We start from the raw sequence: 25760 nt of genomic DNA, 5'->3' as shown, positions 1-25760 counted from the left end.
GATCTGCTGGCAAGATGGGCTTATTTTCTCCCTATGTCTACACTGATTTCATCTCACACACAAATTAGGTTAAAGAACAGGTTCACAATTTTTCAAGTCGGTCCTAAAACAACAGCCAGGAGCCCAAATGAACAGTGAAACATGCTTTTCTTGCTGTAATCATTCCTCCTCTCCATACTGACCATTATAAGATCCTTTCATAATGCACTTACAATGGAAGTGATGGGGACAAAATCCACAGTCCTCCTTCTGTACAAAAATGTATTTAAAAGTTTATGAAGCTAATAAGAAGCTTCAAAATGAGTCAAATCAGGTAGATATCTTTCAACATTACGGTCTTTTTAGTGCCAAAGTCTCTCTTTTTGTTACTATACTCCCACCATAGCTCAACAGGAAAACATGTGGCAAATATCCACTTGATATGACTAACATATAAGCTTCAGATAAGCTTTTAAACTTTTGGCCCCCATCACTTACATTGAAAGCACATTTGAAGGGGATCTGTTAATAGCCAGTATGAACTGGAGGAATGATTACAGCAAGGAAAATCTCTTTCAGTGTTCATTGGGACACCTGACAGTTGTTTTAAGACACACTTGAAAAATTGTGAACCTGTCCTTCAACTGGCAACTCAGAATGCCTGTAGGATTGATTGTGAGGAGCCTAGCTTAGCCTAGTTTAGCAAAAAGACCAGAGGCAGGGTGAAACAGCTAGCTTGACTCTCTCTTTAGTTAAAAAACTGCACCCATTGTTTCCTCTTTAGCCATGCACACTGGCAGCATCTTGACACGCATCAACCTGTGATGACAACTGTCAATGTGACAGGTCAACTTGTCAGGATAAATAATGCTCTAGAAAAGCAACTATTTTATCACCTCTATAAAGTAAATTTGAGAGTTAGTAGCCTAGCCCGCCACCCCCACACAGAATTCAAAGGATCTACCATTGAAATTAAAAAACAATGCTTGTATGTAACCCAGTAATACTGTTTGTAATTGTATCTAATTGATATCAGCCTCACTGTGTACTGTTCACTCTTCTACAGCTGTATGAGAGTTGTATCAAGCTACTGCTAATGCTAACCCCAAATTTCCTCCTGCTGTTATTTCACCGTCAAAGCATTCAACTGGCGACACATTGGGATTGCTTTTATTGTGAAGCAGTCACAGGCAACACAATGTATTTGTCACATTTGGTTACTCCTTACAGCAGAGACAACAGTCATTTTGGGCATTTGTGACAGCAGATCAGTTTTAGATGTTGCAGGGAGTAAGAAGCAGAAGCCACAGTGAGCTGTTAGATGAAGAGCTGCAGGTAACAGGCTGCACTCCTCCAACTCCTTTAACTGTGGGCCTGCTGCTATGTGGAAAACTACTCACTTTCTGCAGCATGAAATCGGATTGTGGTTGCTCATGACATGATGGAAAAGTCAAATTATGACTGACTTCTTTATTAAAACAATGTGAGTTTGCTGAAATCTAAAGGATTAGAACTTTAAGTTGGGTTCTGCTTTATTACCTGACCTTGAGGCTGTATCTTTAAGAGAGTCAATAATCTAATTTTTAGACCATTTTTCCATAATAATACTGTACATTGAAGGTGTATATAATTCCTAAATTAACTTGTGTTTAATCAGGTTAGCATATGGCAGACCTGGAGCTTTGATACATTCCAGGTTAGGAATATTGTACGCACTGCACAGAGAGGGGGAGGAACAGGCGGTTAAGAGGGGGCATAGCAGCTTATTTTTTGCCCCAAGACCCCCAGACACACAGTGCACAGGACAATACAGTCACAGGACTGGACATATGCAGCAACAGTAGTCACCAGACAGGTTTGAAACTGTTAACACTGCTTATTTCATGAAACGTATTGACACACACAGACACACACATCTATGAGCTTTTAATGGCTTTACTGGTGTTGACTTTTCATCTAAAAGGAATCTATCTTTTAGTATGGAGGATAACAGGGAAGAAGAGAGGAGAGGAGAAGGAGGGGGAGGAAAAAAGGAAGGAGGGGAGGAGGAGAGGAAAAAATGGGAGAAGAGAGGTGAGGAGAGGAGGGGGGTAGAGAAGGAGGGATAGAGGAAGAGGAGGAGGTGAAAGTCTGAATAAGAAAGCAGCTCCTCCCGCTTCCTCGAGCTGCCTGCAGACCGGACAGCAGCAGCAGAAAAGCACCCATCAGCATAAAAATCACGTCTTTATTTGGATTTAACTCGCCGTGACTAACCGAGACTTCACCGGAGCACCGACAGCGCTGCCGTGACTTCAGAGTCCCGTCTCTGAACAGAACCCTCCTGACCGGACCGACATGCTCTCCCCAGGACTCTCTGTGTCTCTGCTGGCCGTGTCCTGCGCGCTGTGGCCGGCTGCAGTCCGCGCGGCGTCCTGCGAGCCGGTGCGGATCCCGCTGTGCCGGTCCATGCCGTGGAACATGACCAAGATGCCCAACCACCTCCACCACAGCACGCAGGACAACGCGGTGCTGGCCATCGAGCAGTTTGAAGGGCTGCTGGGTGAGTTACTGCAAGTCTGCAACTCCCCTTCATTCATTCTTTAATGGACTGAAGTTAACACAGACAACGCTCGGCCAGCCATCAAGTTCAACTCACACTAAGTTTAGAATTGTAATTCATATCTATTTTGTTGTTCGTTTCATTGTTTATTTTTTTCTTTTACTTTTTCTCCTCTGTGCACAACATACTGCCATTTTTTATCCAACTCTTTATGTGAAATAATATAAAATTTTAAAAGATAGTTGTGACAATGTTTTTAAATAGTATTTTTACAACCCTTATAATAATAATGATAATAATAATGATAATAATAATAATGATAATAATATCAGAAATATATTAAATAATGATTATAAAATATATTTAACGGTAAGAAAAGACTCCTATTTAACTAATAATTAAAATAATTAGATAGCCTAAGCAGTTGACTGATCATGATCAACCATATTTTATTAATGATATTTTTAAAAATCATACAAAAATATGAATTGTGTTTGGTGGTAAAAGGATTAACCAATGAAAGATCTGTTTACTTGGCTCCTGTATCCATGTCCTTGCCAGTCAGCCTCATCATCATCATCATCTTCATCATCATCATCATCATCATCATCATCATCATCATCATCATCATCGTCCTAAACCACACAAACAGCTTTAATTATTGTTATTTTTGAGTAAAAGAGAGAAGGAACTTGAGATAAAACAAGCGGAAGGAAGGAAGGTAAGAAAGATTAAGGCTGAAGGGGAGGAGATCAGAAAGCAGCAGATAAGTAGCTTTTACTAAGGGTCAGTCAGAATATGACAGAAAATATAATAAGTCAAAAACAGACTGCTTTAAAGGTTTGTTTCACCCAAAATACAAAGAACACATTTTCTCATTTCCCTCTAGTTGTATCTCTCTATGCAGATAGTTTTGGTTTAATATGTCCAGGCTTGGAGATATCTTTCTCTGAGCTTTCTGTCTCCACCCCAGTACAACTGAGGTGAGTGGAATTTAGTTTGTGGTACAAAACATTCAACAGTGTCCCTGATACTCTGAACGATTAACAGACTACACTGTCAACAGTTTTCAGTGGGACTACTTTCTTCCAAAGAAATAGTCGCGAAGTCTGATAAATTACCTCAAGTCATGTCACTGGAGTCAACACTGGTTGGGGCTGAAGACTACAAGTTTGAAAATGAAAAAGATCTTGGGGCATGGAGTTAGAAAGAAGTGAGGTTACCAGACTTCTGTAGCATAACACACCTGAATCTCCAACTAAACTGCTGATGGTTGAGTTGCATTGTGGGTGATGTAGGTGCCAGGTTTTGACAAGGAAGAACAATGCATGGAATAAAAAAAGATGATATCTTTGGTTCTGCAACAGTCAGTTTTGATCCTTTTTCTTTTAAACTGTCCATCATGAATCTGATAATGTTTTAGGAGTGCAAAGCTAAATTTGGTGGAATACTGTCTGCTAAACTATAGTTGGCAGTGCAAACATGATTATGAGAGAGGATACAATTACTCTTTAAATATATGTTTTCAATCTATTTTGTCCATGCTGTGAACACCGCAAACCAAATTCCATTCCATTCCATTGTTTGGGCGTAGGCAGAAATCTCAGTGACAGATATCTCAAAACCTAGACAAATACAACTGAAACCTTTTGTTTTTGGGGAATTTGGGCGAACCAACCCTTAACTTGACATAGCTCGGCCCAGCGACAAGTAATTTCTGAGAAACTCCAGATCATGGCAGCTGCAGTGATTGTTCTGTCTTCCCCTCGTTAATATCTACACGAGAAATCAAAGCGTTTGCTGCTGGAGCAGAGCTGGATCTGGTTTGAACCCTTCTGACTAACAGAAAGATCATGGAAACATTTTTGTGGAAACCATCAATCTGATTAAGTTTATTCAACACAGGAAAAAAAAAATTGGCATCCCTAACAGAGGTCAGTGGTGAAACAGGCACATTTTAAAGAGTTGGTCTGAGTTTACAGCCCACTGTTGGTTTCTGGTTTGACTGTAGACCTGATCCAAGACCATCATACTATGTATTACTGGGTGGCTAGTACAAGAACCCGAACATTCCAGTCACTCAAGCGTTCATTAAATTGGTTATAGGAAGAATGTTGAAAATACAAACTCCTGGTTGAAATACTGAAGAATATTGTGTATTCAAACGAAGCCTCCTCCAAACCTTGTTAAGGCTTCCTTGCATCTGTGATAGATGTAGTCTGGCCTTAAATTGCTGTTATGACACTATGATATGTTTCTTCCAATAATCTGTCATGCTAAAATGGCTGTTAACTGTTCAGCTGTGTGGTGAAATAACTTTTGGATCAAGTGAACAAAACAGACACAAAAACTGTAGACCTAAACTGTGCAGACGATTCAACAAGTGGCTTAATCAGATATGTCGACTTCCATCTTGAATGAGAGCAGGAAGGCTGATTGCAGAGCGGCATCCAACAGGGGGAGCATCGAGTGCAGAAGATCATACTACATCAAAGATGGTGTACCTTTAATAGGCATTGTTACTCTACCAAAAGAATATTGCCGCATAATCCAATATATAGAGAGAATGACACCAGAAAATGAGAGACAACCTTTTTATGAATATCTGCACTTCTGTGTTTAAATCAAACTTAATTCATGGTGATAAATCTCTGGAAAAAGTAAAAATAGTAATAATTTTTAAATCATGGGAGAACCTCCAACCCTAAACATGACCCTTTGTTTAGTGTACAGCAGAGCCAAAAGTGCTATCACTGTGTCAATATCATACCTTCACACCTCTTTATGCCTTCATTGTCTCTTATCACACCCTGTCCTCCTCCTCCTTTCCTTGGTTCTTTCCTTAGTTCCACCGACTAAAAAGGAGACCAAATCTGTATTACTGTAGCTTCTCTTCACAACCCTCCTATTAAGATTTTTTAATCTCCTCCTTACATTTTTAAACATTTTCTTTTCCAAGTTTGTGGTTTTAATCCTCCCTTCAGACCTGAAGCAAGCCTGTGATGTTGTGTGAACAGTGCAAGTGTTGGAAAGGAAAATGTTATCAGGGCTGATAGAAATGACAAAATAGGGCGTTGGGGAAGAAAATCCTTTAACTAACCATGACAGCAAACTTTTTCCTCAGTTTGATTTGTTCAGCCATGAATCCTGTTGAGAGGAAGTTTGAAACGCAACTGAGAACATAAAACTTTGAACTGGAAACAAGTTTTGGGATTTGAGGAGGCTATGGGGCGTTATAAAACAAGATTAAGAGTTGACCGCCATGCTAGCAGCTCTGTGAGGCTGTACTTCAGCACAGATGTGCTTGGAACTAAATGCTAACATCAGCATGCTAACATGCTCACGGTGACAGTGGTAAAATGCTGATGTTTAGCATGTATAACATTCACCAGGTTAATCATCTTGTTGTGGTGTGTTATGCTATGCTGATTAGGTCCTAACTGAAACATCATGGAATCATCAAAGTTATTACAATTTATCCTCTAGGGACCTTGGATATCTTCTGTAAATTTCACAGCAATACATTCAGTGCTTGTCAAGTTATTTCACTCAGAACCAAAAAGGTCAACCTCAATGTGGTGCTGCAAGTAAAAGTCAGGGCTTCGCCAAAGTTGAATGTTTGTACAGAATTTCATGACAATCTTTCCAATAGTTGTTGAAATATTTCAGTGACAGACAGAGCCACACCACTAATAAAACATAGTGTATGTTTAAATGTAAAGTTGAGCATTTAACAGGTCAAAGGTGAAATTCAGTAAACATTAATGACATGAGTGGATTGTTGTTTCTCCAGTAGTTTTCATGTTGTCTTGCTCTTTTTGTTCTGTTGTAAGCTGAGGTGGTTTTACTGTCTGAATGTTCATTATCATGGAGGGTCGGTCTGTCCAGCTGTACTGCAGCCAAACCTTCATTTTATGGTTTTCTTTAGTCCAAAAGGTAATAAAATAAAGTCAGATTGATGCAGCTGATCATTAAATACAAACTGGACTGAATGTTCACCCAATTATGAAAAACATATTTCCTCCCTTCCCTCCAGTGGTATCTATCCATGCAGATTGTTTTGGCTTCATTTGTTTTCAGATGTATGATTGTGAGATTTCTGCCTCCACCACATTACAATGGAGGTGAATGGAATTTTGTTTATGGCGTTCATCGTATTGTGAAAAAATAATGTTTCAAAATGTTGAGTTGGGATCAGAACTGGAGCAGACTGGTGTTCAGCTCCGTTCTGTGTTTTTTCTCCTCAGACAGAAACTTTGCTTCTCTACATACCTGCTGATACTGAATATCACAAACTCTGTGTGTTTTTGATAAGTTGAGCTAATAACACTGCTCTGTGAATCTGCACGTTCGGAACATACACCGTCTCCATCTGTAAACTGAATATATTTGACAGTGTGAGTAGGTTTATTTTATTGTTCAGTTTCACTTTCTTTATATTGACGTCTCTCTCTGTAGAAAGTAAATATTACACACTTCCTTTATTTAAACTGTGAGCTGATTTAGTCTGATCATTAAATCCATTTCAGCCTCAAGAAGTGAACCGAATAAATGGTGCTTTTTAACCAGGATGCATAGCTTGTTGGAACATCTAACAGCATCTGAAACCACCTTCCCCCTCACAGGGCTGACAGATATTCACCATTTTTTGTAACTTTCCAACACAGACAATCTAACAACCACATCCACTTTATGTAGCTGTTGGCCACGTTTCTGGAGGTGACAGAGTAGATAGGGTTTGAACGTCTCTCTCAAGCTCTCTTTTTACTTACTTTAGTGGCATCGCTCTAGGGATGGCAATGTCGGTCTGTTGACTACTTTGGTCAAGACGGAAATATCTCAACAACTATTAGATGGATTGCCATGACATGTAAACCATAATGTTCCCCACAGACTTTCCTCTAGCTCAATCATCAGTTTTAGAAAACTGTCCACATGAAAGTGAGTTTGTGGTCTTTGGATTACCTCTTCACTTCCATTTTATTGGGCACTGACTGTAGAAAGAGATATTGCTACTGAATTTTTAAACAATCCTTGATGCTGTGAGCAGCACAAATGAAATTCCATTCAGCTGCATTGTATTGAGGTGGAGGCAGAAATCTGAGAGACAGATATCTCAAAACCTGGAAAAATAAAACCTAAACTATGTGCATAAAGAGATTCCTCTAGAGCAAAGAGAGAAAAAAAAGTGTTTTTAGTAGTTTGTGGGTATAGTCAGTTTTCTGGATTACTTGTGCTGTTTGGAGTAAAATCGTGATTTGTGGTAAAAACAAATTTTGAAATGTTGTTAACTGTGAAGCAGAATTAAATTCAAAAGCATGTGAACAACCTTGTCGACTGCCATAATGTTTCATGATACATAGACATCTGTCTTCAATAAATACATTTAGGTATTTACTGAACTTAAAGCTCAGCTGAGGTCAGACGAGTGGAAAGGGAAAGTGGAAAGGCAATAAGCTTTAACCAGAAAAATGCCCTAATGAAAGACCTGCAGGCCAGAAACCAGGAAGCGGTTTCAGGTCACAAGTTCAAAATATTTCTGTGACTTCATTGTGAAGTTGCAGCCAAACCTCAGTCTTGTTCTGCAATAAAAATATTGATTTGTCCTCTGTCCAGTGTTGAACTCTTTCTGGTCCAATCCTGTGTGAAACATGCAGCAGTATGGCAGTCAGAAGAAGTCCTATGTGTGGTCAGTGAGAGGTCCCTGAACCTTCAGAGGTGTAAAATATAGTGCGTCCCTCTAATCCTCATGGTGAAAACAAGAACAATTCAAGTTCAAATGAAACCGCCCTCAATCTCAGTGAGACTCCCACAAAATCAAGCATGTTTTCAAATCCCTGTATCTTTGTTGCTTCTTGCACACCAAAGACTTAATTTTGTGCTGTGAAAAAACTTTTGGGGTTGTGTAGTGTTTTTTTCTAAAATTCTGTTGCCAGAAATGAGTGTCTGACCATTGAAATCTGTGTTCATTTAAAGACATTACAAGATCAAAGGTGAGTGAGAAGTATGCTGTTGTTTCTACCTAGTCTACATGAATTATGAGTCATCACCACAGGCTCAGGTCACAGTAGCAAAACAAAAGCGTACTGTTGAGATGGAATCAGTGCTAACTTTAACAACCTAGCCTAACCCCCTACCACTTTGTGAGTGGAAAACAGTTAGCCAAGCTTGCTAGCTTCCACTTAAAAATACTAAAATACATGGTAGTTGACAGAACATCTCCTCAAATGTCAGCCAACTGCTGCCATGGGAAATCCTCAAATATGTCCAAAAACTGTTTTAAATGGAAAAGTAGTGCTATAATGTATATGTCCTTACACAAAAAGTGAATTGAATTGAAATTTCTGTGCTTAAGATGGAGAACGCTACTTTGGGTGACTCAACTCAAACTCTACCAAAGATATTCTACCTGGTTGATGAGGGAAACACTCCATGTGACAGCCCTGTGTGTTTTCCTGCCTGTCCAGGTACTGGCTGCAGTCCGGATTTGCTCTTCTTCCTGTGTGCCATGTATGCTCCCATCTGCACCATCGACTTCCAGCATGAGCCCATCAAACCCTGTAAGGCTGTGTGCGAGCGTGCAAAGATCGGCTGTGAGCCGGTGATGAAGCGCTACAACCACAGCTGGCCCGACAGCCTGGCCTGCAACGAGCTGCCACTGTACGACCGCGGAGTCTGCATCTCACCTGAGGCCATCGTCAAGGCAGAGGGACCAGGTATCAATGCTTTTATTATTTATATTATTCTTATTATCATTACATTATATGAATGACTGCTATGTTTCTCTCAAGGCAATTGATGATTGGTAGGTTGCATATCTTTCAATCAGTCTTGCCTTGTGCTTGTGTCAAGACAGAGTTGAAGATGACAAAGATGACAAAAACCACAGTCATAAATAAAGGCAATGACAGTGGCTAACAGCAGTTCTGCAGAACATGTTCAGTGCCAATACAGGAAGTATTGTCTTTTATTTAGTGAGTCGGACAGTAATATGTTGGCATGTAGTGTCTGACTTCCATGCACAGATTGGAGTTAGCACTCCGTCACAGTCCAACAGTTAATGTTGGTTGAGATTCAAAGTTCATTCTTGACCTTGGAAAGAGTAGTTGAGAAATTAATTTCACCACAAGGTTCTATCGGTAGCTGTTGTGGCACTACTAAACAGCTGCTAAATGGACCTTGTGGTAAGATTATTTTCTCAATGACTGTTTCCAAGATTAGAACACATTTGAACCTTAACATTTAAGCCAATTTGGACAAGAAGCCTGTAAAGTGCTCAGAAAAATGGAAATTTGAACATCTACAATTCCATGACAACCAGGCAAACTCTCTCTGCTGATCAAAATCATGTGATTTGAATGAAAACTGTTTGAAACAGTCATTGAATGGACCTCGTGGTGAGATCAATTAATGTTGGCTTTTTTACCGTAACTATGATCATTCTCAAACCATAAGTGGCCAAATGTTAACCATAGTATAATTGTCATGCCAATCATATTGTAGAAATACATTTTTTTACAAGCATTGAACAGTCAAATACAATGTCTAGTTTGAATAAGACAGTGAATGTCTTGAAAGTTTTTCCCACAATTATAGCCATGTGGTCCAATTTCAAAATGGATTAAAGTGAGATATTACTGTACGTTAATGATTAGGAATGCATGATATTGAAAGGTATACTAATATCTGATGACCAATTGTCATTTCATCCAACATCTTTTCAGCTGTGGGATATTCTACTGTAACTCTGCCTTTTGTTACAGATTCTGTGGTCTGTACAGAAGATTTATTTGATTTGATCCATAAACACTCCACTGTTTCCAACAGTCTGTTGTGCTCAGATTACTGGCATCCATGTAGACAAAAAAATGGAACTTTTACTCTGTTGTGGGATTTCTTAGATCCCTGAACGTTTCCTTGTGAGATGTTTCTGTCAATATCAAAAGGAGGAAATGTGCACCCTTCAGTCATCACTAAGTTTGAAGCATTAAAGGGGACATATTTTGCACGTTTCTATTGTTTAAATCTTGGGCTTTACTGGAATATCTTTGCATGATTTACAGTTCAAAAACTCCATATTTATCTTATACTGGCCCTTTATGCAGCCCCTCAGTTTAGCCTCTGTCTGAAACAGACCATTTTAGTTCCTGTCTCTTTAAGGCCCCCCTCCTAATGAGCCCACTCTGTTCTGATTGGCCAGCTTCAGGAAGCCGTGTCTCGGCAGATTTCTGGCTGTGTACACAAACAGTAGTAGGATATCACTTCTTTGTTTTGAAGACGTTCCGCACCAGTGATATTTTATTTTGACAGCAGTTTGGAGACGGCCCTTTCTTGTTTTAACATGACGATACCCCCATTCACAAAGCAAGGTCCACAAAGAAATGCTTTTCCCAATTTGATTTATAAGTACTTACCCAGCTTACACAGAGCCCTGACCTCAACCCCATCCAACACCTTTGGGATGAACTGGAACACTGACAGCGAGCCAGACCTTATCACCCAACATCTGTGTGGACCTAATGCTCTTGTGGCTGAATGGGAGCAAATCCATGCAGCCAGTTTCCAAAACCTGAGGGAAAGCCTGAAACCAGTAGAGTGGAGGCCATTTTACCAGCATGTCCATGGTTTTGGAATGACATGTACAACAATCATATATGACTGAAAAAGGGATGTCAGTTCCGGTTAATTTTGCTTTTGATGTTAACATTGACCGACATTAACTGATAACTAACCGGTCAATTTTTAAGAACAGTTGGGATGTAGTTTTCGTTTGTGGGAGCTGTCCAGCAGTTGGTGGTCAGAGCTAACCTAGGTTGACTTTTAGCTCATCCTTCTTCTCCTCAAAGTGTTTTTCAATGCATTTAGTCACAGTAGCTCTCGATGGCATAATGTGCTCGGGTTTGAAGTACACATATAAATAATAATACAAATATAAGGCGACCCTGATTATAAGACGACCCCCCCTTTTCCAACAGCTGTTTTTGGAATAATAACGTTAACGATTACTTTTTGGATATAACTTATGTCATAGTATAGTTACATACTCACACAGCCAGGCTTTTGGAAGCAGACAAAAATAATTTTCTCCAGCATTTAGCATTCATAAGACTGCCTGTTTGTCTTTTTGAGCTCCTTATCATCTGTCACAGTGGTTTTTGGTGGCTTGACATAAGTTATTCGTTTCTGCAGCAGAGACATCAGAGGACGCTTTGGACTCTTTTTCACTCGTCATGGATTTATTTCCTCCATGGCTGAAAAACACATTACACAATCCTTTATAAAGTCCTGCAGGTTTAACTGGACTAATGAAACAGTTTTAGTGCTGACTGACTCTAACACACTCACTTTAAACAGACTTTAAGGCCCTGTTTACACCTGGCATTAACATGTGTCTCGGGTGATCCGATCACAAGCATACAGCTCTAAGTACAGGTGTGAACGCATCCAAGACGCATCGAGATCCAATCACTCAGACCACATTTGGAGGTGGTCTGAGTGTGGCCACATTCATTTAGCAGTGCAACAGTGTAAACGCAATGCATCCTGGGCCACATTGAAGGACTGCCTAGGGTCCTTCAATTTATTTTCCTGTAGACTAGGCACAGGAAATGCATTGCTGCCTCCTGGTCCAAAGCTGTGTTCAACTTGTTTGATAGCAGGATAAAGAAATGCATTATTTTGTTTTCCCGTTTTTCATGTTAATTAAAAAAACGTAATCCACCTCCCATTTTCCCCCCATTCCCCTAACCTGTTTTCCTCTTCAAATTGACAACCACAATAGAAATTAAACCAAAACCAGAAAATAAAAGTTTTTCGCTTACAAACCCATAATGCAGTCAGTTGCAAGTCAGTTTTACACCTGTACTTATCTGTTCAAAAAGGATATCTGATGTTGTAAACACATGATTGTCTACCCGTTAGCACAGTGTGTATGCAAATTAACCTATAGACCGACATGCATAACCGGTCATATAATATTCTCAGCAGTAAACCAATCAACGGTTAACCGTTGACATCCCTAGACTGAAATGTTCATGTGACCACATGCTTTTGGCCATGCAACATATCTGACTATTAAAAAGTAAATTTAAAAAGTCATTTATATAATTTATTGTTTTCTGTTTACTCTTGTTAGTATATGTTTCTTGAAAACAAGATGATACATCTCAAGGGGTTTATCCTGATATAATAAATTTGACAAATTTACTCCTAAAGTCTTAATATGGAGGTGTCATCTGAATGAGAACATGAGACTTTCCTCACTGAAAAACATGGACCATGAGGAAGCAGTTTGCCCTGCTTAGCTGAGCTCTATCAGTGTTTTCTATCATGTTTCTACTCTCAGCAGTTTGTTTCTGGTCCTTCTCGAACAGATAGCGTGAGTCATTTCCCCTCCGACTTCTCTCCCACTGACTTTCTCAAAGAGCTCCTTGATACAGGCGGCCCACTGATTTTACACTCAATAAAACCCTCACTGTCCTCTGCTTCTTAAAACAGGCCTTGGACCAGAAAGTCCTGAAAAAAAAACTCATCTTAATCCCCTTGACCTCCGTAACGGTACACCCACGTATCTCCAAGTTGCCCTGGCTCGGCTCAGCTCAGTGGGGTTTTGGGATTTTCCCTCAGTGTGACTTGTTGATTTGCTGAGGTTCAGTCAGGGTGGATCCTTCAAGTCATTCCACAGATTTTCAGTGGGACTCCAGTCTGAATGCTGCTGTTCAGACGTTTGTCTCGGCTAATGTTAGCATACTAACATGCTCAGAATGACAATGCTAACATTGTGATGGTTAGCAGGTAATGTTTACCATTGTCACCATCTTACTTTACACACATTTGCTAATTGGAGCTAAACTCAAAGTACACCTAAGGTGATGGTAATGTTATTAGTTTTGCAGGTATTTGGTTAGAAACCAAAGTACTTGATAAAGTCAAATGTTAACCTGCTGGTGGGGCTAGAAAAAAAATCATGGGATCACCAAAGTCATTGGGATTCATCCTCTGTGGATCACAAATGTCTGTACCAAATTTTAATGGCAATACATCCAATAATTGTTGAGAAATTTCAGTCTGGACCAAAGTTGTGGACCAACTAGAGCTGCTAGCATGTCTAGAAATCCACAACAAGCTCTATAAACACTTTTTCTCACTTTCGTCACATTATGATGTAACTACATTTCGTCCCACTTACCTTCTTCAGACATTTCATTTAAGAAGTAACAATAAGCTTGTGCAGGTAAACATGTGTCTAAAGGACAACAACCAATCCAAGGCACCAAGCAATCAACTGTCCAAAAGAGGGATATAGAAAAGAGACACCTGAGAAGGAGTGAGGGGCTGAATTTTTTTTAGAACCAATCCAGTTGAAGCTTCAGTAACACACCCAATAAAATTTAATAATCTCTGGGCAATGTCAATAAACCAAAATGGGCACTAAATAAACCCAGAAGACAATAGGCATTTTTTCATAACAGCCATTCTGACTTGTCAAAGTAGGAAAATCACAGGTGTTACTATAAGGTCTGTTCCATTTAAGTGTCCCAGTTAGCCATGACAGTGTGTCAGTGACCTAGCATGCATAAACCAAGATCCTGAAACTGAAGCAGCTAAATGGAATTCATCCATCATTGATTATATATCCATGCTTTTCTTACTGTGACATGTCAAAATGTCTTCCACGAAAAAGGCCTATCAATAAGCAAATATGGACATTGTGAAAAGGGTCCTGTGAATTATAGTTATGTTTGCACTGCAATTGTTCAACATTTTACATAAAGACATTGACTGCAGCAGTGACAGGTTTTAAAACATTCACTACAACCTAACCTATACAAGTCCAAGAAGCAGTCTAATGACATATCTGTTCCCCAGAAGATGAACCATTAATATTTCAATGACTCCATTACCTTTCTTGTTGCCCTACTAACCCTATCAGGGCAATCCATAAATCTATCCATGTTTTGGCTGTTTGGGTCTGGGTCATGGTGGCAGCAGGCTAAGCAAACACCTAGTGGAAGATCCCGAGACATTCCCGTCTGGATATATAATTCTTTCAGTGTGTTCTGGGTCTGCACTGGTGGTTTCCTCCCAGTTTGACATGCCCAGAAGACCTCTAAAGGGAGGCATCCTAATCAGATGCTCAAAGTGTCCTAACTGGCGGAGGAGCAGCAGTTTTACTAAAAACTCCTTCTGGATGTCTGAGCTACCTTATCTCAAAGGGTGAGCCCAAGCACCCTGTGAAGGACATTAATTTTGGTTGATTGTATCAGCAGTCTCATTCATTTGGTCACTATAAAGCTCATAGCCATAAGTGAGGGTTGAAACATACACAATACACATATTGATCATGCATTCCATCAGGACCCAAAGATACTTGAATTTCTCCACTTGGAATAGCAACTCGATCCCAAGTCTCAGGATGAACTTTACAATTTAAGCTCCACTACTGGTAATGCTTTAACCACAGCTAACTTATCAGCAAGTTGTTTGTTCTGTCCATCACTTTCATTTTGCGGCTGTAATGAACACTGCAGCCTCCAGGGGGACACTATAGCAGGACTTGAGACTGGTTAAAATCACATGGTGCTGATTCAACATTTGTTCTCTGTACAGTATGTACACAGCCTTGGATGCTGCTAACTGAATAGTTATCATATAGTGAATAGTAATTGTTTCTCTGTACAGTTTTGTTTTTGTTTTTTTTAACTGTTCTGATTCAGATTCAAAACCTATAATGTACCCAAGGGGCAATTTGCTTTACAGACAGTTGTCCAACACAAATACAGCATAATCATACACAACACAACACAAGAACCAAATCTCATACACTGTCACCATGAATCATGGAAAAAGAAAGATGCAATGACATCCAAGGTTAGAGTTTGTTTAAAAAACCAATAGCACTTTTCCTGTTGTATTATATGAAAACAGGAAACAATGGAATCTGATTTCTTTCTGTTCTGACCAGGGTTTCTCTCTGTCTCTATAGATCCATACTACCAGGACCCAACCAGGTGTAACCCAGGTGAGGCTGACCTTTGACCTTCTCTGGGCCCAAATTTTGATCGGTTTCTCAAAAGCTAACCTAGCCTGTGGTAGCTGGTTGATCAGATATTATGTTGATCAGGTTGGACACATCATCACAAACTAACATGCCAACTCCTTTAACTTTCCACACATGATAGAGCAACAACCAAGCCAGTAATGACATTATCCAGTGACATCTATATTAATACAACTTTGCTAAAGAAATTCTGCTTCAAGAAAACATATAGTTGTCACTTACATGCTGATGTGCATCTAAATGCAGACTAGAACAGTCCAGAAACCAGTTTGACAAGTTCACTAAAAAGCTGATAAAGCTGTGTTCTGGTTTCGATCTTCCGACAGAATCCAGTCCAGACTTTCCCATGGACTCCAACAACCTCCACTGCAGAGGACCCAATGGAGGTAAACTGTCTGTCTACCTATCTTTACCTCTGACCCAGGTCAGGTTCTTCCTTGTTGAAGCCCATTCACACAAATGAAACTTGCTCATCAAGTGCATAAGCCAAATAAGTTTCTAGCTTCTGGGTTTGCTTTCATGTTGTGTGGCCCACTGAATATACCCTCCACCCGCGCATTCATGCTTGGCCCATAGAATTTATATTGGGATGATGCTCATTCACGTACCTATCTAGCTCTTTTTCACTGTACTACGTCATATATACAGTACTGGTGCAAAAGTTTTAGGCACTAAAAGTAAAGTGAGAATGCTTACAAAAATATTGCTATAAATTGTTTTAATTTATGAATTAACTTCTTACAAAGTTGAGTAAGCAGCAGAAACCTAAATGAAATCAATATTTGCTGTGAGCAGCTTTGCCTTTAAAACAGCAGCAGTTCTCCTTGGTTCACTTTAACACAGTTTTTCATGACAACTTGCAGGTAGGTTGTTGTAACCATCCTGGAGAAAGAATGTTCTTCTGTGGATTTATTATTTTGGCCATCTCAGGTGCTTCTTCATGTAATCCCAGATTGACTCCATGATGTTGAGATCAGGGCTCTGTGGGGGCCATACCATACCATCTGTTGTAGGACTCATCATTCTTCTTGTTGCTAAAAATAGTTCTTTATGACTCTAGCTGTATGCTTGGGGTCATTGTCATATCATGAATAAATTTGGGACCGATGAGACGCCTCCCTGATGGTATTGCATAATGGATAAGAATCTAAACATCTAGGGTGCCTAAAACTTTTGCACAGTACTGTATATATAGATATATAAATTTTACTTTGCTATATTTAGAGGAAAGGGATACTGATTAAAAATGAAAGTGTTTGTAAACTGTATTAGCTGTACTGTATATTGTTCAAGATTTTCACAGAAACATATTGTTTGAAAAAAAATTCCTAGGCTCTGGGAAAGTTTTACAAACATAAAATCATCATGGATTAAAAAGACACATCTTTTATAAAAGCAGTCTATGGGGAAAATGCTTTTTGGGCTGCAGGGGAGTTTTTTGCTGCAGTACCACAAGTGGCCACTGGGACAAATTGGCAGCAAAGCTGAGTGGTGGTGTTTTGTTTTTGTTTTCATCAACGCATAAGCCAAAAACATTGACTCACTTCCTGGTTTGTTTCTGAGTTGTGTGGCCCAGTGCACATGCTCATTAGCATGTCTCTCCCTGGCCCCGTCTGCTCTGTCCTACTAGGCCCATAGACATAACATTGGGACATTACACACATAAAAATATATTTTCTAGGCTCTGGGAAAGTTTTGCAAATATAAAACCATCATAGTTTAAAAATTCACAATACAAACAGGAATAATTTGTTTAACTTGTTTGAAGTTTGAGGTGTCTTTTAACATTTTTTTAGATATCTCTTTTGTAATGGCAGTATATACTAAAAATGTTTTTGCGCCACAGATCTTTTTGTTGCAGTACTGCAGCTAGCCACTGGGGCAAATTGGCAGCAAGGCTCACTGATAGCATGGTATACAGCTCTCTTTATACGTTCATGAGCTGTATTTTTAGTAGTCTGACCTTACACTGGATTTACCAGAGTCATCAACTCTAAGACCAACACTAACAAGTGACTGGCATGCAATGCATTCTGGGATTCTGAGGACAAAAGGATATACAGTTTTTCACAATTACAAGTTTTCGAACTTGTAAATACCATTCTGTTCAACAACTGGGAAAATCAGTTTTTCTGAAAGCTCTGATATATCCAACTTGGTGCTTTAAAATACGGAAGTACCTGAGAAGCTGTATTTTAAGTCTCACATGACCAACAATCATACAGCTGTTGTGAGTTAACATGAACATGGGAATCTTCCCCATCTCTACCATCTATCCCTTATGAAATGGAACATTGCATGACAAATTCACTCTGGAAACGTGGACTTTTAAGGAGGTGGAGCCTGAACACAGTCTGTTTTGCTTTTCAAAATGATGATTCCTGGCTCACTCACTGTGTGTGTGTGTGTGTGTGTGTGTGTGTGTGTGTGTGTGTGTGTGTTGTATAGATCGCTGTAGATGTAAGGTGGTCAAAATGGGTTTGAAAACCTACCTGAAGAACAACTACAACTATGGTGAGTCATCTGGGACTTTATTCAGTTTTTACAAATATGAAACTGTTGATCATTCTGTTTCACTCTGACATAGTTATATATAGTAGTACCTGCTGATATGCTAATGACAATGTCAGTTACTAGTATATGAAATTATGAAATAATATTGTTGAGCATGGAATCCTTGCTTGTAATGGTAGTGTTTTCCTGATGATCCCACTGAAAGTCAATAATCAGTCAGTAGCTCTGACTTTTAGCAGTGCTCAGGTTGTTTTCATGTTTTATACTGTATTAATTTTTGTTTTAATAAGATAAACATAGACCAACACAAATGACACATCTATGATTCTTAGGAAAAGGGGTGTAATTTGTGACACAAATTCCATCAATCAGGCTCTGAGTCATGGTCTGTTGGTACATTTCCAAACCAAACGGTTACAAATTAAAGTGAGAATGTGGTCTGAGCATCATATCCAATAGCCAATCATCACTCCTCAATGCTACAAGTGAAATATCAGCATTGCCACATATCTATTCATCCAGTCTGAATGCTCATTACTTCACTTGTTATGAGCATTAACTGTACTGCTCAATAAAGTTGTCAAAAATCTTTTTAGCATCATTGAACTCTTCAGCAGATTCTTTCTCTCTGACCAGTTTTTCAAAAGCTAAAAGAACAGAAAGGCTTTTCCAGATGATTACAGTGCACAGGCATGATTTGGCAAATCCAGCAGAGATTTCCATGTGGAGTTCTGGAGCTCGCAAATACCTTTGGCCACAGAATCACTTTGGGGAAGATTTTAGATTTTCTTTCCAGCCATCATTAAAACCGAGAGCTCACTTTCCAAATATTTAGATATAATTAAAACACAGGAGTTTAGTGAAGCATGATGGCATGTCAGATTGCACAACAAGGTGGTCTTAATTAATTAATATTAATTTGGAAAGGCAGGTTATTGGTGTCACTGGCAGCAGACGACATTTTGTGTTGTTGGAACCTACACAGGATGACAGAAATAAGTTGAACTGTCAAGTCTTCTTTCAAAGAGGAGAAGAACAAGACACTTACAAAAATTAAACAGAAATGTGCACCAGCTCAGATACAGAGACAGAGACAGAAAATGTTTCTATATCATAGATACAAAGACATATTTTAACAGAAGGGGCTTATAAATAGGCAGTTAAGTTCAATGAAACAATTGTGAAAAGCGACGTCATCAGTGAGATCTGTGCACACGGGTGTGGGGGGGGGGGGGGGTGAATAAACCAGAATGACCAAGAGTTTACGAGAAACTGTATGAAGAAATGCTCGTTTGTCAGACTGTGATCAATGTGTTGGTGATTATCTTTGTGTCTAGAGTTTCAGTGTGCTACTTGTTGATAGCTGTGAGGACTGATGGCTTTGGATGGAAAACCAACAGTCACAGTCAAATCACCGTAGTCCAGTGTCTAGCATATTTTTAGGAAACAGGATTTTCTTACATGCTAATGTGACGGATATAATGACCAGAGTGAGTGTGCCTATGCTGTGCAACAGTCAAACAGAAGGAATTTCATTCTAACATTACTTTCTTGTTTTTATATGCTAATGTCACTTGTGTGAAGGGGAGCTTCAATGCTTTCAACCCATTCTGCTACTATACAGGAAGAAAATAGTAATTTAACTTATTGATTAATTTATTTTCTCCACTCACTGAAGCTTCAAATGACAACAGTGAAACCAGAAAGCTCATTGTGAAACTGGAGGTTGTGACTGACTATTGTTCACAACTAGTAGATTTGTGAGACACTTCACAAGGAACCAAAGGAGAAAAGAGACAACTCCAAGAGACAGGGTGTCTCTTGCAATTGGTGTGGATTTGTAAAAACAAGCAAATCTGTTCTATGAGATAGAAAACTGACTGAATACTAAAATGCTTCAGAAACTCTTCATGAAATACTGTTGATGTGGATTCAGCTTGAGTGGTGGCTTTAGTTCTGGCTCTGGCACAGGAAGATGACGTCCCTGTTTTTTATCTGGTCTACAAAGCTCTGTTCTGTTGACTGTTTCTCCAACCAGGGAAATGGTCATCAGTAAGAACACCAGACCTGTTTGAATTGCTGTGGGCGGCAATTCAGAGGTCTAGAGCTAGAAATTTACCATAAATTTTAAATCCAAGAGTTCTGAAAGCCCTGACTTGTCATTTGCCCTGTGAGCTCTGACTTCTTAATGGGTAAAGGCAGAGATTATAACAAAGGAAAGTTCAATATCCAATGTGTCCATGTATGCTGATGACTATTATCCTCAGTGATCAGGGCGAGGGTGAGGGAGGTGAGGAATCGTGGTCTGGAGCCTACAGCAGTGGTGGAGGTGAAGGAGGTGCTCAAGTCTTCTCTGGTCAACATTCCCAAGGAGACGCAGACACTCTACTACTCTTCCTCCTGTCTGTGTCCTACTCTTTCTCCCGGGGAGGAGTACCTCATTATGGGCTACGAGAATGAGGAGACATCCAGGTATGAGCAGGAGAATTGTAAATGAATAGTAAAAGTGTTGTTATCAATATAAACCTGACTGTGAGTGTGTATGCATTGCAGGTTGCTCCTGATTGACGGCTCCATTGCTCAAAAGTGGAGGGACAAAATGGCCAGGAAGGTCAAGGTGCGATTCACATCCAAATACACAGACACAGGCAGCAGTAGTTCCTTAGCAGCAGTTTTTCATCCAAAACACACTGGTGCTGACTGGATTCTGGGAAGCAGCTTTTTTCAGCACATCCAGGCTACCAAACCTCAGTTACTTCTTATGTCAAGTGACAGAACGTCTTCTGTGGTGTTATTGCTGTCACAATAGATGAGGAGAAACTCATTATTGAGGTACTAATATATCTGGAACTTTAAAGTCCTATCTTTATAAAGATACTGAATGGTAATGAATGAACTTTATTTTGTGAATCCTGTTGCACCAGCTGAATGGAAGTTTGGGTATAAAGTACACTTAACTGGCCACTGTGTTTAGCAAAAACAAAGTTGGACATTGTTGAAATGGTGTACATGGCCTTTCCAAAAGTGTAGTCTAGGGAACTGACTAAACAGTATCTGCTCTAAAATAAGCTGGAAACATTGGCATGCTAACTAATTAGACGGGATTACCAAGGAGCACTTCATTCATTTGTACCATTAAGAGTGGATTTTTGTCTGCTCATATCCTTTTATTTAATGTAAATAAAAGTGACTTCATTTTCAATCTGAAAACACTTCTAAAGTTGCTCAAACTTAATAAGTTGATAAATTTCTGAAGATGGCTAAAATTCCATTTCACTTACTGTCTGTGTGTCTTTCTGTCCAGAGGTGGGATCTGATCCTGCAGGGGAAAGGCCGACAAGGTCCGCGCCGGAGTCGCCACTGAGATCTGACTGCGTGTGTGTGTGTTTGAGTGTGTGGTCTGTCATAGGCTACTTTCGGACTAATTTCAGACTAAAGACCAGTTAATTGGGGACAGCTTGTCCAGTTGGAGACAAAAGCCGTGCCCCCAATTGGGAAAAAGCTGATTTTTGGGTCAGTCGTTAAGGTTAGGGTAAGAGTTAGGGTTAGGCAAGTAGTGGTTATAGTTAGGATTAGGCTAAGTTTCCAGGAAATTAATGTAAGTCTATGTAATGTCCCCAGAAGTGACCTAGGACAGTGTATGTGTGTGTGCGTGCGTGCGCGTGTGCATGTGCATGTGCGGGTGCGTGTGTGTGTGTGTGTGTGTGTGTGTGTGTGTGTAGATATTGCACTATCACAAGCTGTTGTAGCTGAATGTAGTTCATCTCTTCATATATCAGACTGGTTAGAGCCTGATTTTTGCCATTTATTATCTTTGCACAAACATAATTTAGTGTGCGTTTAGTGTGTGCGTTTGTCAGTGTGTGTGTTTGTCAGTGTGTGTGTGTGTGTGTGCGTGTGTGCGTGTTGTGTTGTGTTGGTGTGTGTACACCTTAAGCACTCAATAAAGACAAGAGAGAGGGTGGAGCTTCTAAACTGTAGTACTAAACCTACACACAGCCATACAGTATGTACATGACACTTTTTTGGAACAAATTTGTTTTCAGTGTTGGCCACGTTGGCTCCACAGCTCCTCTCCATGGTTACAGTATCTATTAATCCTGAATGTTGGCCATGTTGTCATGTTAATTTGTTGGAGGACATTTAAATGACCATGAAAACCATTTGGATTTTGACATTTGGACTACGATAGATCTGTAGCCACCTGAACTTTACAGAACTCCACAGAAGAGGAAAGAATATTCATGCTTTGTTCAGACAGCATCAAGACCAACAGCAACAACAGTAACAACAGCAGCAGCAGCAGAATATGGGCAGACAGAGAGTTGACTTACTTCTTCAGTATTGGTGGATCCAGCGCCTCCTCTGGTCTCAATGTCTGACGACAACAGAAAACAACTAATGTCTGTGTTACAAACTATTTTCCATCAATCACAAATTGCTGGACACAAATTCAGTATACTGTGGGAGGAGTGTGGAGTGTGCCACTGGAATAATTAGACTTTTTGTGTTTGGGTACGATCAATCATTAAGTTGATCAATTTAAAAAAGTAAAATTTAAACATTTTGTTGCTGCTCTGTGGATTGGACCAAAATTTCAAATGCGAAACAAAATGTTGAATTGAATATGATAGATTGTTATATATACTTGAAAATTAAATAAAACATTTTAAAAGTTATTAATTATCAATTTTGAAATTGCATTTTAAAATTATTTAATCATTTAAAACAATAGGAAAAGAATTATTAACTAACAAATCAAATGATTTTTTAAAATCATCATTTAAATGGAAAATGTATTAAGTTAGAACACTGGCACACTCCAGACACCATATAAACACATATATTTTGCTATTTTGATGTGATATCTTTCCTGTTGGATATTGGGGAGGGATATAATGGTGGTGGAAAAGGTACGGTCACATTACTCTTCTATACTATGAATATTCGCTCTGACTCCCATTCACTTCTGTTGAAATCTACACAAAATTAAGGATGCATTTCCTGTTTTGGTATAATCTCCTGCTAGTTCCGGCAGACTTGCAGTTCAGAGTTCATCTTTGGTTGTGAGTTTTTGGTGATGGTCAGCCAAAATAGTAACCACGCTGATCAGTATTATTACCCGCATTGTATCCGTGACATCAACTCCAACAGAAGACTAATGTGACGGTACCATAACACTACGTGAAGACCCACTGGAAACAAGAAAATCCAGTGACACTGCCTTTTTCATTACCTGCATGTTGCTATGGGCATGTCAACGTTGGGAAGCATATTAAGTATTGTGGCATGCATTGTGTAAATATGCAACCTAGCACTTTCTCCAACAATTTTATGATATATCATACAAAAAAGGAATTCCAGAAACTGCAATATGATCTCAACACCAAGTGCAATGTACATTGGCCATGCCTTGATATGCATTGCACACACCTACAGACAGAAGGTGTAGTCGAGGTATGGTATATGGGATATGATATTTGGGGAGTGAATGTTATACAATTACTGATGTATAGTGCCTCGTCAAGACGCTGCCTATGTGGGGGCTTACATTGAAAATAATAGGTATGAACGTTTTGACCTGACTTCCCTTTTTCTTTGTCGGTGACATGTCAAAGTGAAGTTTGCCTCATTTGCAATTGATTGCAAACCTGATTTAACCCTCTCTTCTCTTGTGTCATGGCTCAGTCCCACCACTTTGTAGAATAGGAATTTTTTTAATGGGATGAGATTCACTTTCATTCTATAGAAAATGAATGCAAGCAGAAATCTTTTTTCACACTGCAGCAGCTGGTCTTCACCGTTACAAATGAGCTCTGAGAACTGTCCAACAAGCTCTGTTATCAGGAAGAAACCAGGCGAGACATTCATAATGAATACAAAGAAGTTATTTAGAAGGGATTTTCACAGCAGACATTTTGACTTGTCATAAAAGGAAAGGCACAGGTGTTACTAATAACAGTGTGACAGTGAGCCAGCATGCACATTAGCAAGTCCGAGAAACCAAAGCAGTTGATAGAATTCAGTCATTTTATTATTTACATCTGTGCTTTTCCCACCTTGACATGTCTTCTGTGAAAAATGCCTTATAGCAAGTCCTTTTACATTTCATTGCAACTTTAAAAAGCAGACTGGAGTTCCTGCTGTCTGAGCATTTGCCTCGGATAAACAAACAGTACTCTCATTATTGCACAGTAACTCTGTTCATGTAAATACACTAATACTCAATGCTACCCTACTCTTATCAGTAAACTATACTAACACTCCGATATTTTGAACTCTGGACCCTTCACAGTAGTTTGAACCATTAAACATGAATTTAGACAACATGATCAAAGTTAAAATCTGTGGGTGTTTGTCTCTGGATGGTCAAAGGTCAACAGTCTCACTGTCAAGGCTGGTTCCAACCATGAAATGGGACCCAATTGTGCTTACCTTCCTTTACCGTTAGACCATAAAAACTGCAACCGATGTAAAATATCCAGAAAACAACTTTGTAATACAGTGTGCCAAGACAACTGGTTGCACTTAAGGGAAACTCTTGAGGGACCACTACAGCGTTGTCAGATCAGCTGTGATATACTGCCCGATTAAAAATTTCCTTAAAGGCAGCAAAAGCCACATAAACAATAATGATGTGATTACTGATGTAAACAGCTGGCTGCTAAGCCCTTTAATCAGTTATTATATTATTATATACTACCTATGTAGTTTTCTATCAAGTACAACTTGAACATGCAACAAACTGACTTGAAGATAGCAGAGGTGGAAAATACAAATCAATTTGATTTGAAAAGTTTAGTTCAGTTTAAAGATTGATAGTTTACTTTTTCCTGAGCTAAGCAATCACATTACCATTCCAATGCACTTCAGTACTTATATCAGCAAATGAGCATATTACAGTTTGTAACACCCCGAAGTTTCACACAAATTCAGACTCCATGTGCAAGGGAAACAATGGAAGTCACGCGTGAGTACTTTGCAAAATATTTTTTGGCATTCTGCTTAGTTTTCGAGTCTCAAAGCTGTGCAGTGTGTTCCTATAGGTTAAAATATTAAAAGTCATGGACATGATGGCATGTAAAACCTTTAGGTCTGTATGTCACTTTCACATTCAACAAGTCTGGTGTTCACCCTTTTTGAGAAGGAATCTCAAAAATGCCATTGAATCTAACCACAATAGACTTAATTTTCCTGCAATACTTTTCATATTATAATCTTCAGTATAATTACAGATTATTAGTAATTACAACATGACTGTAAATGTAGGCCTACTCTTGTTGTTGAATTAACTCAATATTGAAATCCAAATGTCGCTGCACACTCCAAGATCAGATGCTAACAGATATAAAATAAATTTTTCTGCAGCTGTCATCATGGTGAATGCAAGTAGCTTGCTGCTGATGTGCTGGTTATCCCAAAGTCTTTTGTCATCTAAATTCGAGAGGTTTCTGTGACAATTTGCTCAAATCTACTTCACCAATCTAACATATACCTCAACACGCCAGGTGTGTATTTGCTCATTTTTGCAGTCACATTCCAACTATTGTCCAACTACTTTTGCTTGTTTACAACTACACCTGCCAGCAGCATGTTACAAAGTCTTAATTTAGTTTAATACTGTATTTCATTCAATAAACTTACCTGTCTTCTTCTGTAGTCACATCA

The 25760-nt window shown here is 39.3% G+C and overlaps 2 protein-coding genes across 2 annotated transcripts in view; one reads left to right on the top strand and one right to left on the bottom strand.

Moving 5' to 3' along the window:
* The window catches only part of LOC121906991 (dual specificity protein phosphatase 19-like), a 16561-nt gene extending 13417 nt beyond the window's left edge, over positions 1-3144 (bottom strand). Inside the window, exon 1 of the mRNA XM_042426272.1 lies at positions 3052-3144. The gene's annotated coding sequence lies outside the window, so the exon portion shown is untranslated. The remainder of the gene's footprint in view (positions 1-3051) is intronic.
* frzb (frizzled related protein) lies at positions 2091-25760 on the top strand. Its single transcript, XM_042426269.1, has 8 exons — positions 2091-2518; positions 8986-9234; positions 15504-15539; positions 15905-15964; positions 18027-18092; positions 20360-20564; positions 20646-20709; positions 21397-25760. The coding sequence occupies exons 1-8, from the start codon at positions 2314-2316 to the stop codon at positions 21454-21456; spliced, it is 945 nt and encodes a 314-aa protein (XP_042282203.1). The 5' UTR covers positions 2091-2313; the 3' UTR covers positions 21457-25760.

The sequence above is a fragment of the Thunnus maccoyii genome, chromosome 11, assembly GCF_910596095.1.
Source record: "Thunnus maccoyii chromosome 11, fThuMac1.1, whole genome shotgun sequence".
NCBI classification, from domain to species: Eukaryota; Metazoa; Chordata; class Actinopteri; order Scombriformes; family Scombridae; genus Thunnus; species Thunnus maccoyii.
Note: the sequence above shows the minus strand (reverse complement) of the source record. Positions and strands in the feature narration are given on the sequence as shown.

What these genes read in the sequence shown, in the direction of transcription:
- frzb (XM_042426269.1), top strand. Translation starts at nt 2,314, where the DNA reads ATGCTCTCCCCAGGACTCTCTGTGTCTCTGCTGGCCGTGTCCTGCGCG. An exon ending in CCCAACCAGGTGTAACCCAG is followed by an intron (nt 15,540 to 15,904) that starts GTGAGGCTGACC and finishes ATCTTCCGACAG; the next exon opens with AATCCAGTCCAGACTTTCCC. An exon ending in GAGAATGAGGAGACATCCAG is followed by an intron (nt 20,565 to 20,645) that starts GTATGAGCAGGA and finishes TATGCATTGCAG; the next exon opens with GTTGCTCCTGATTGACGGCT.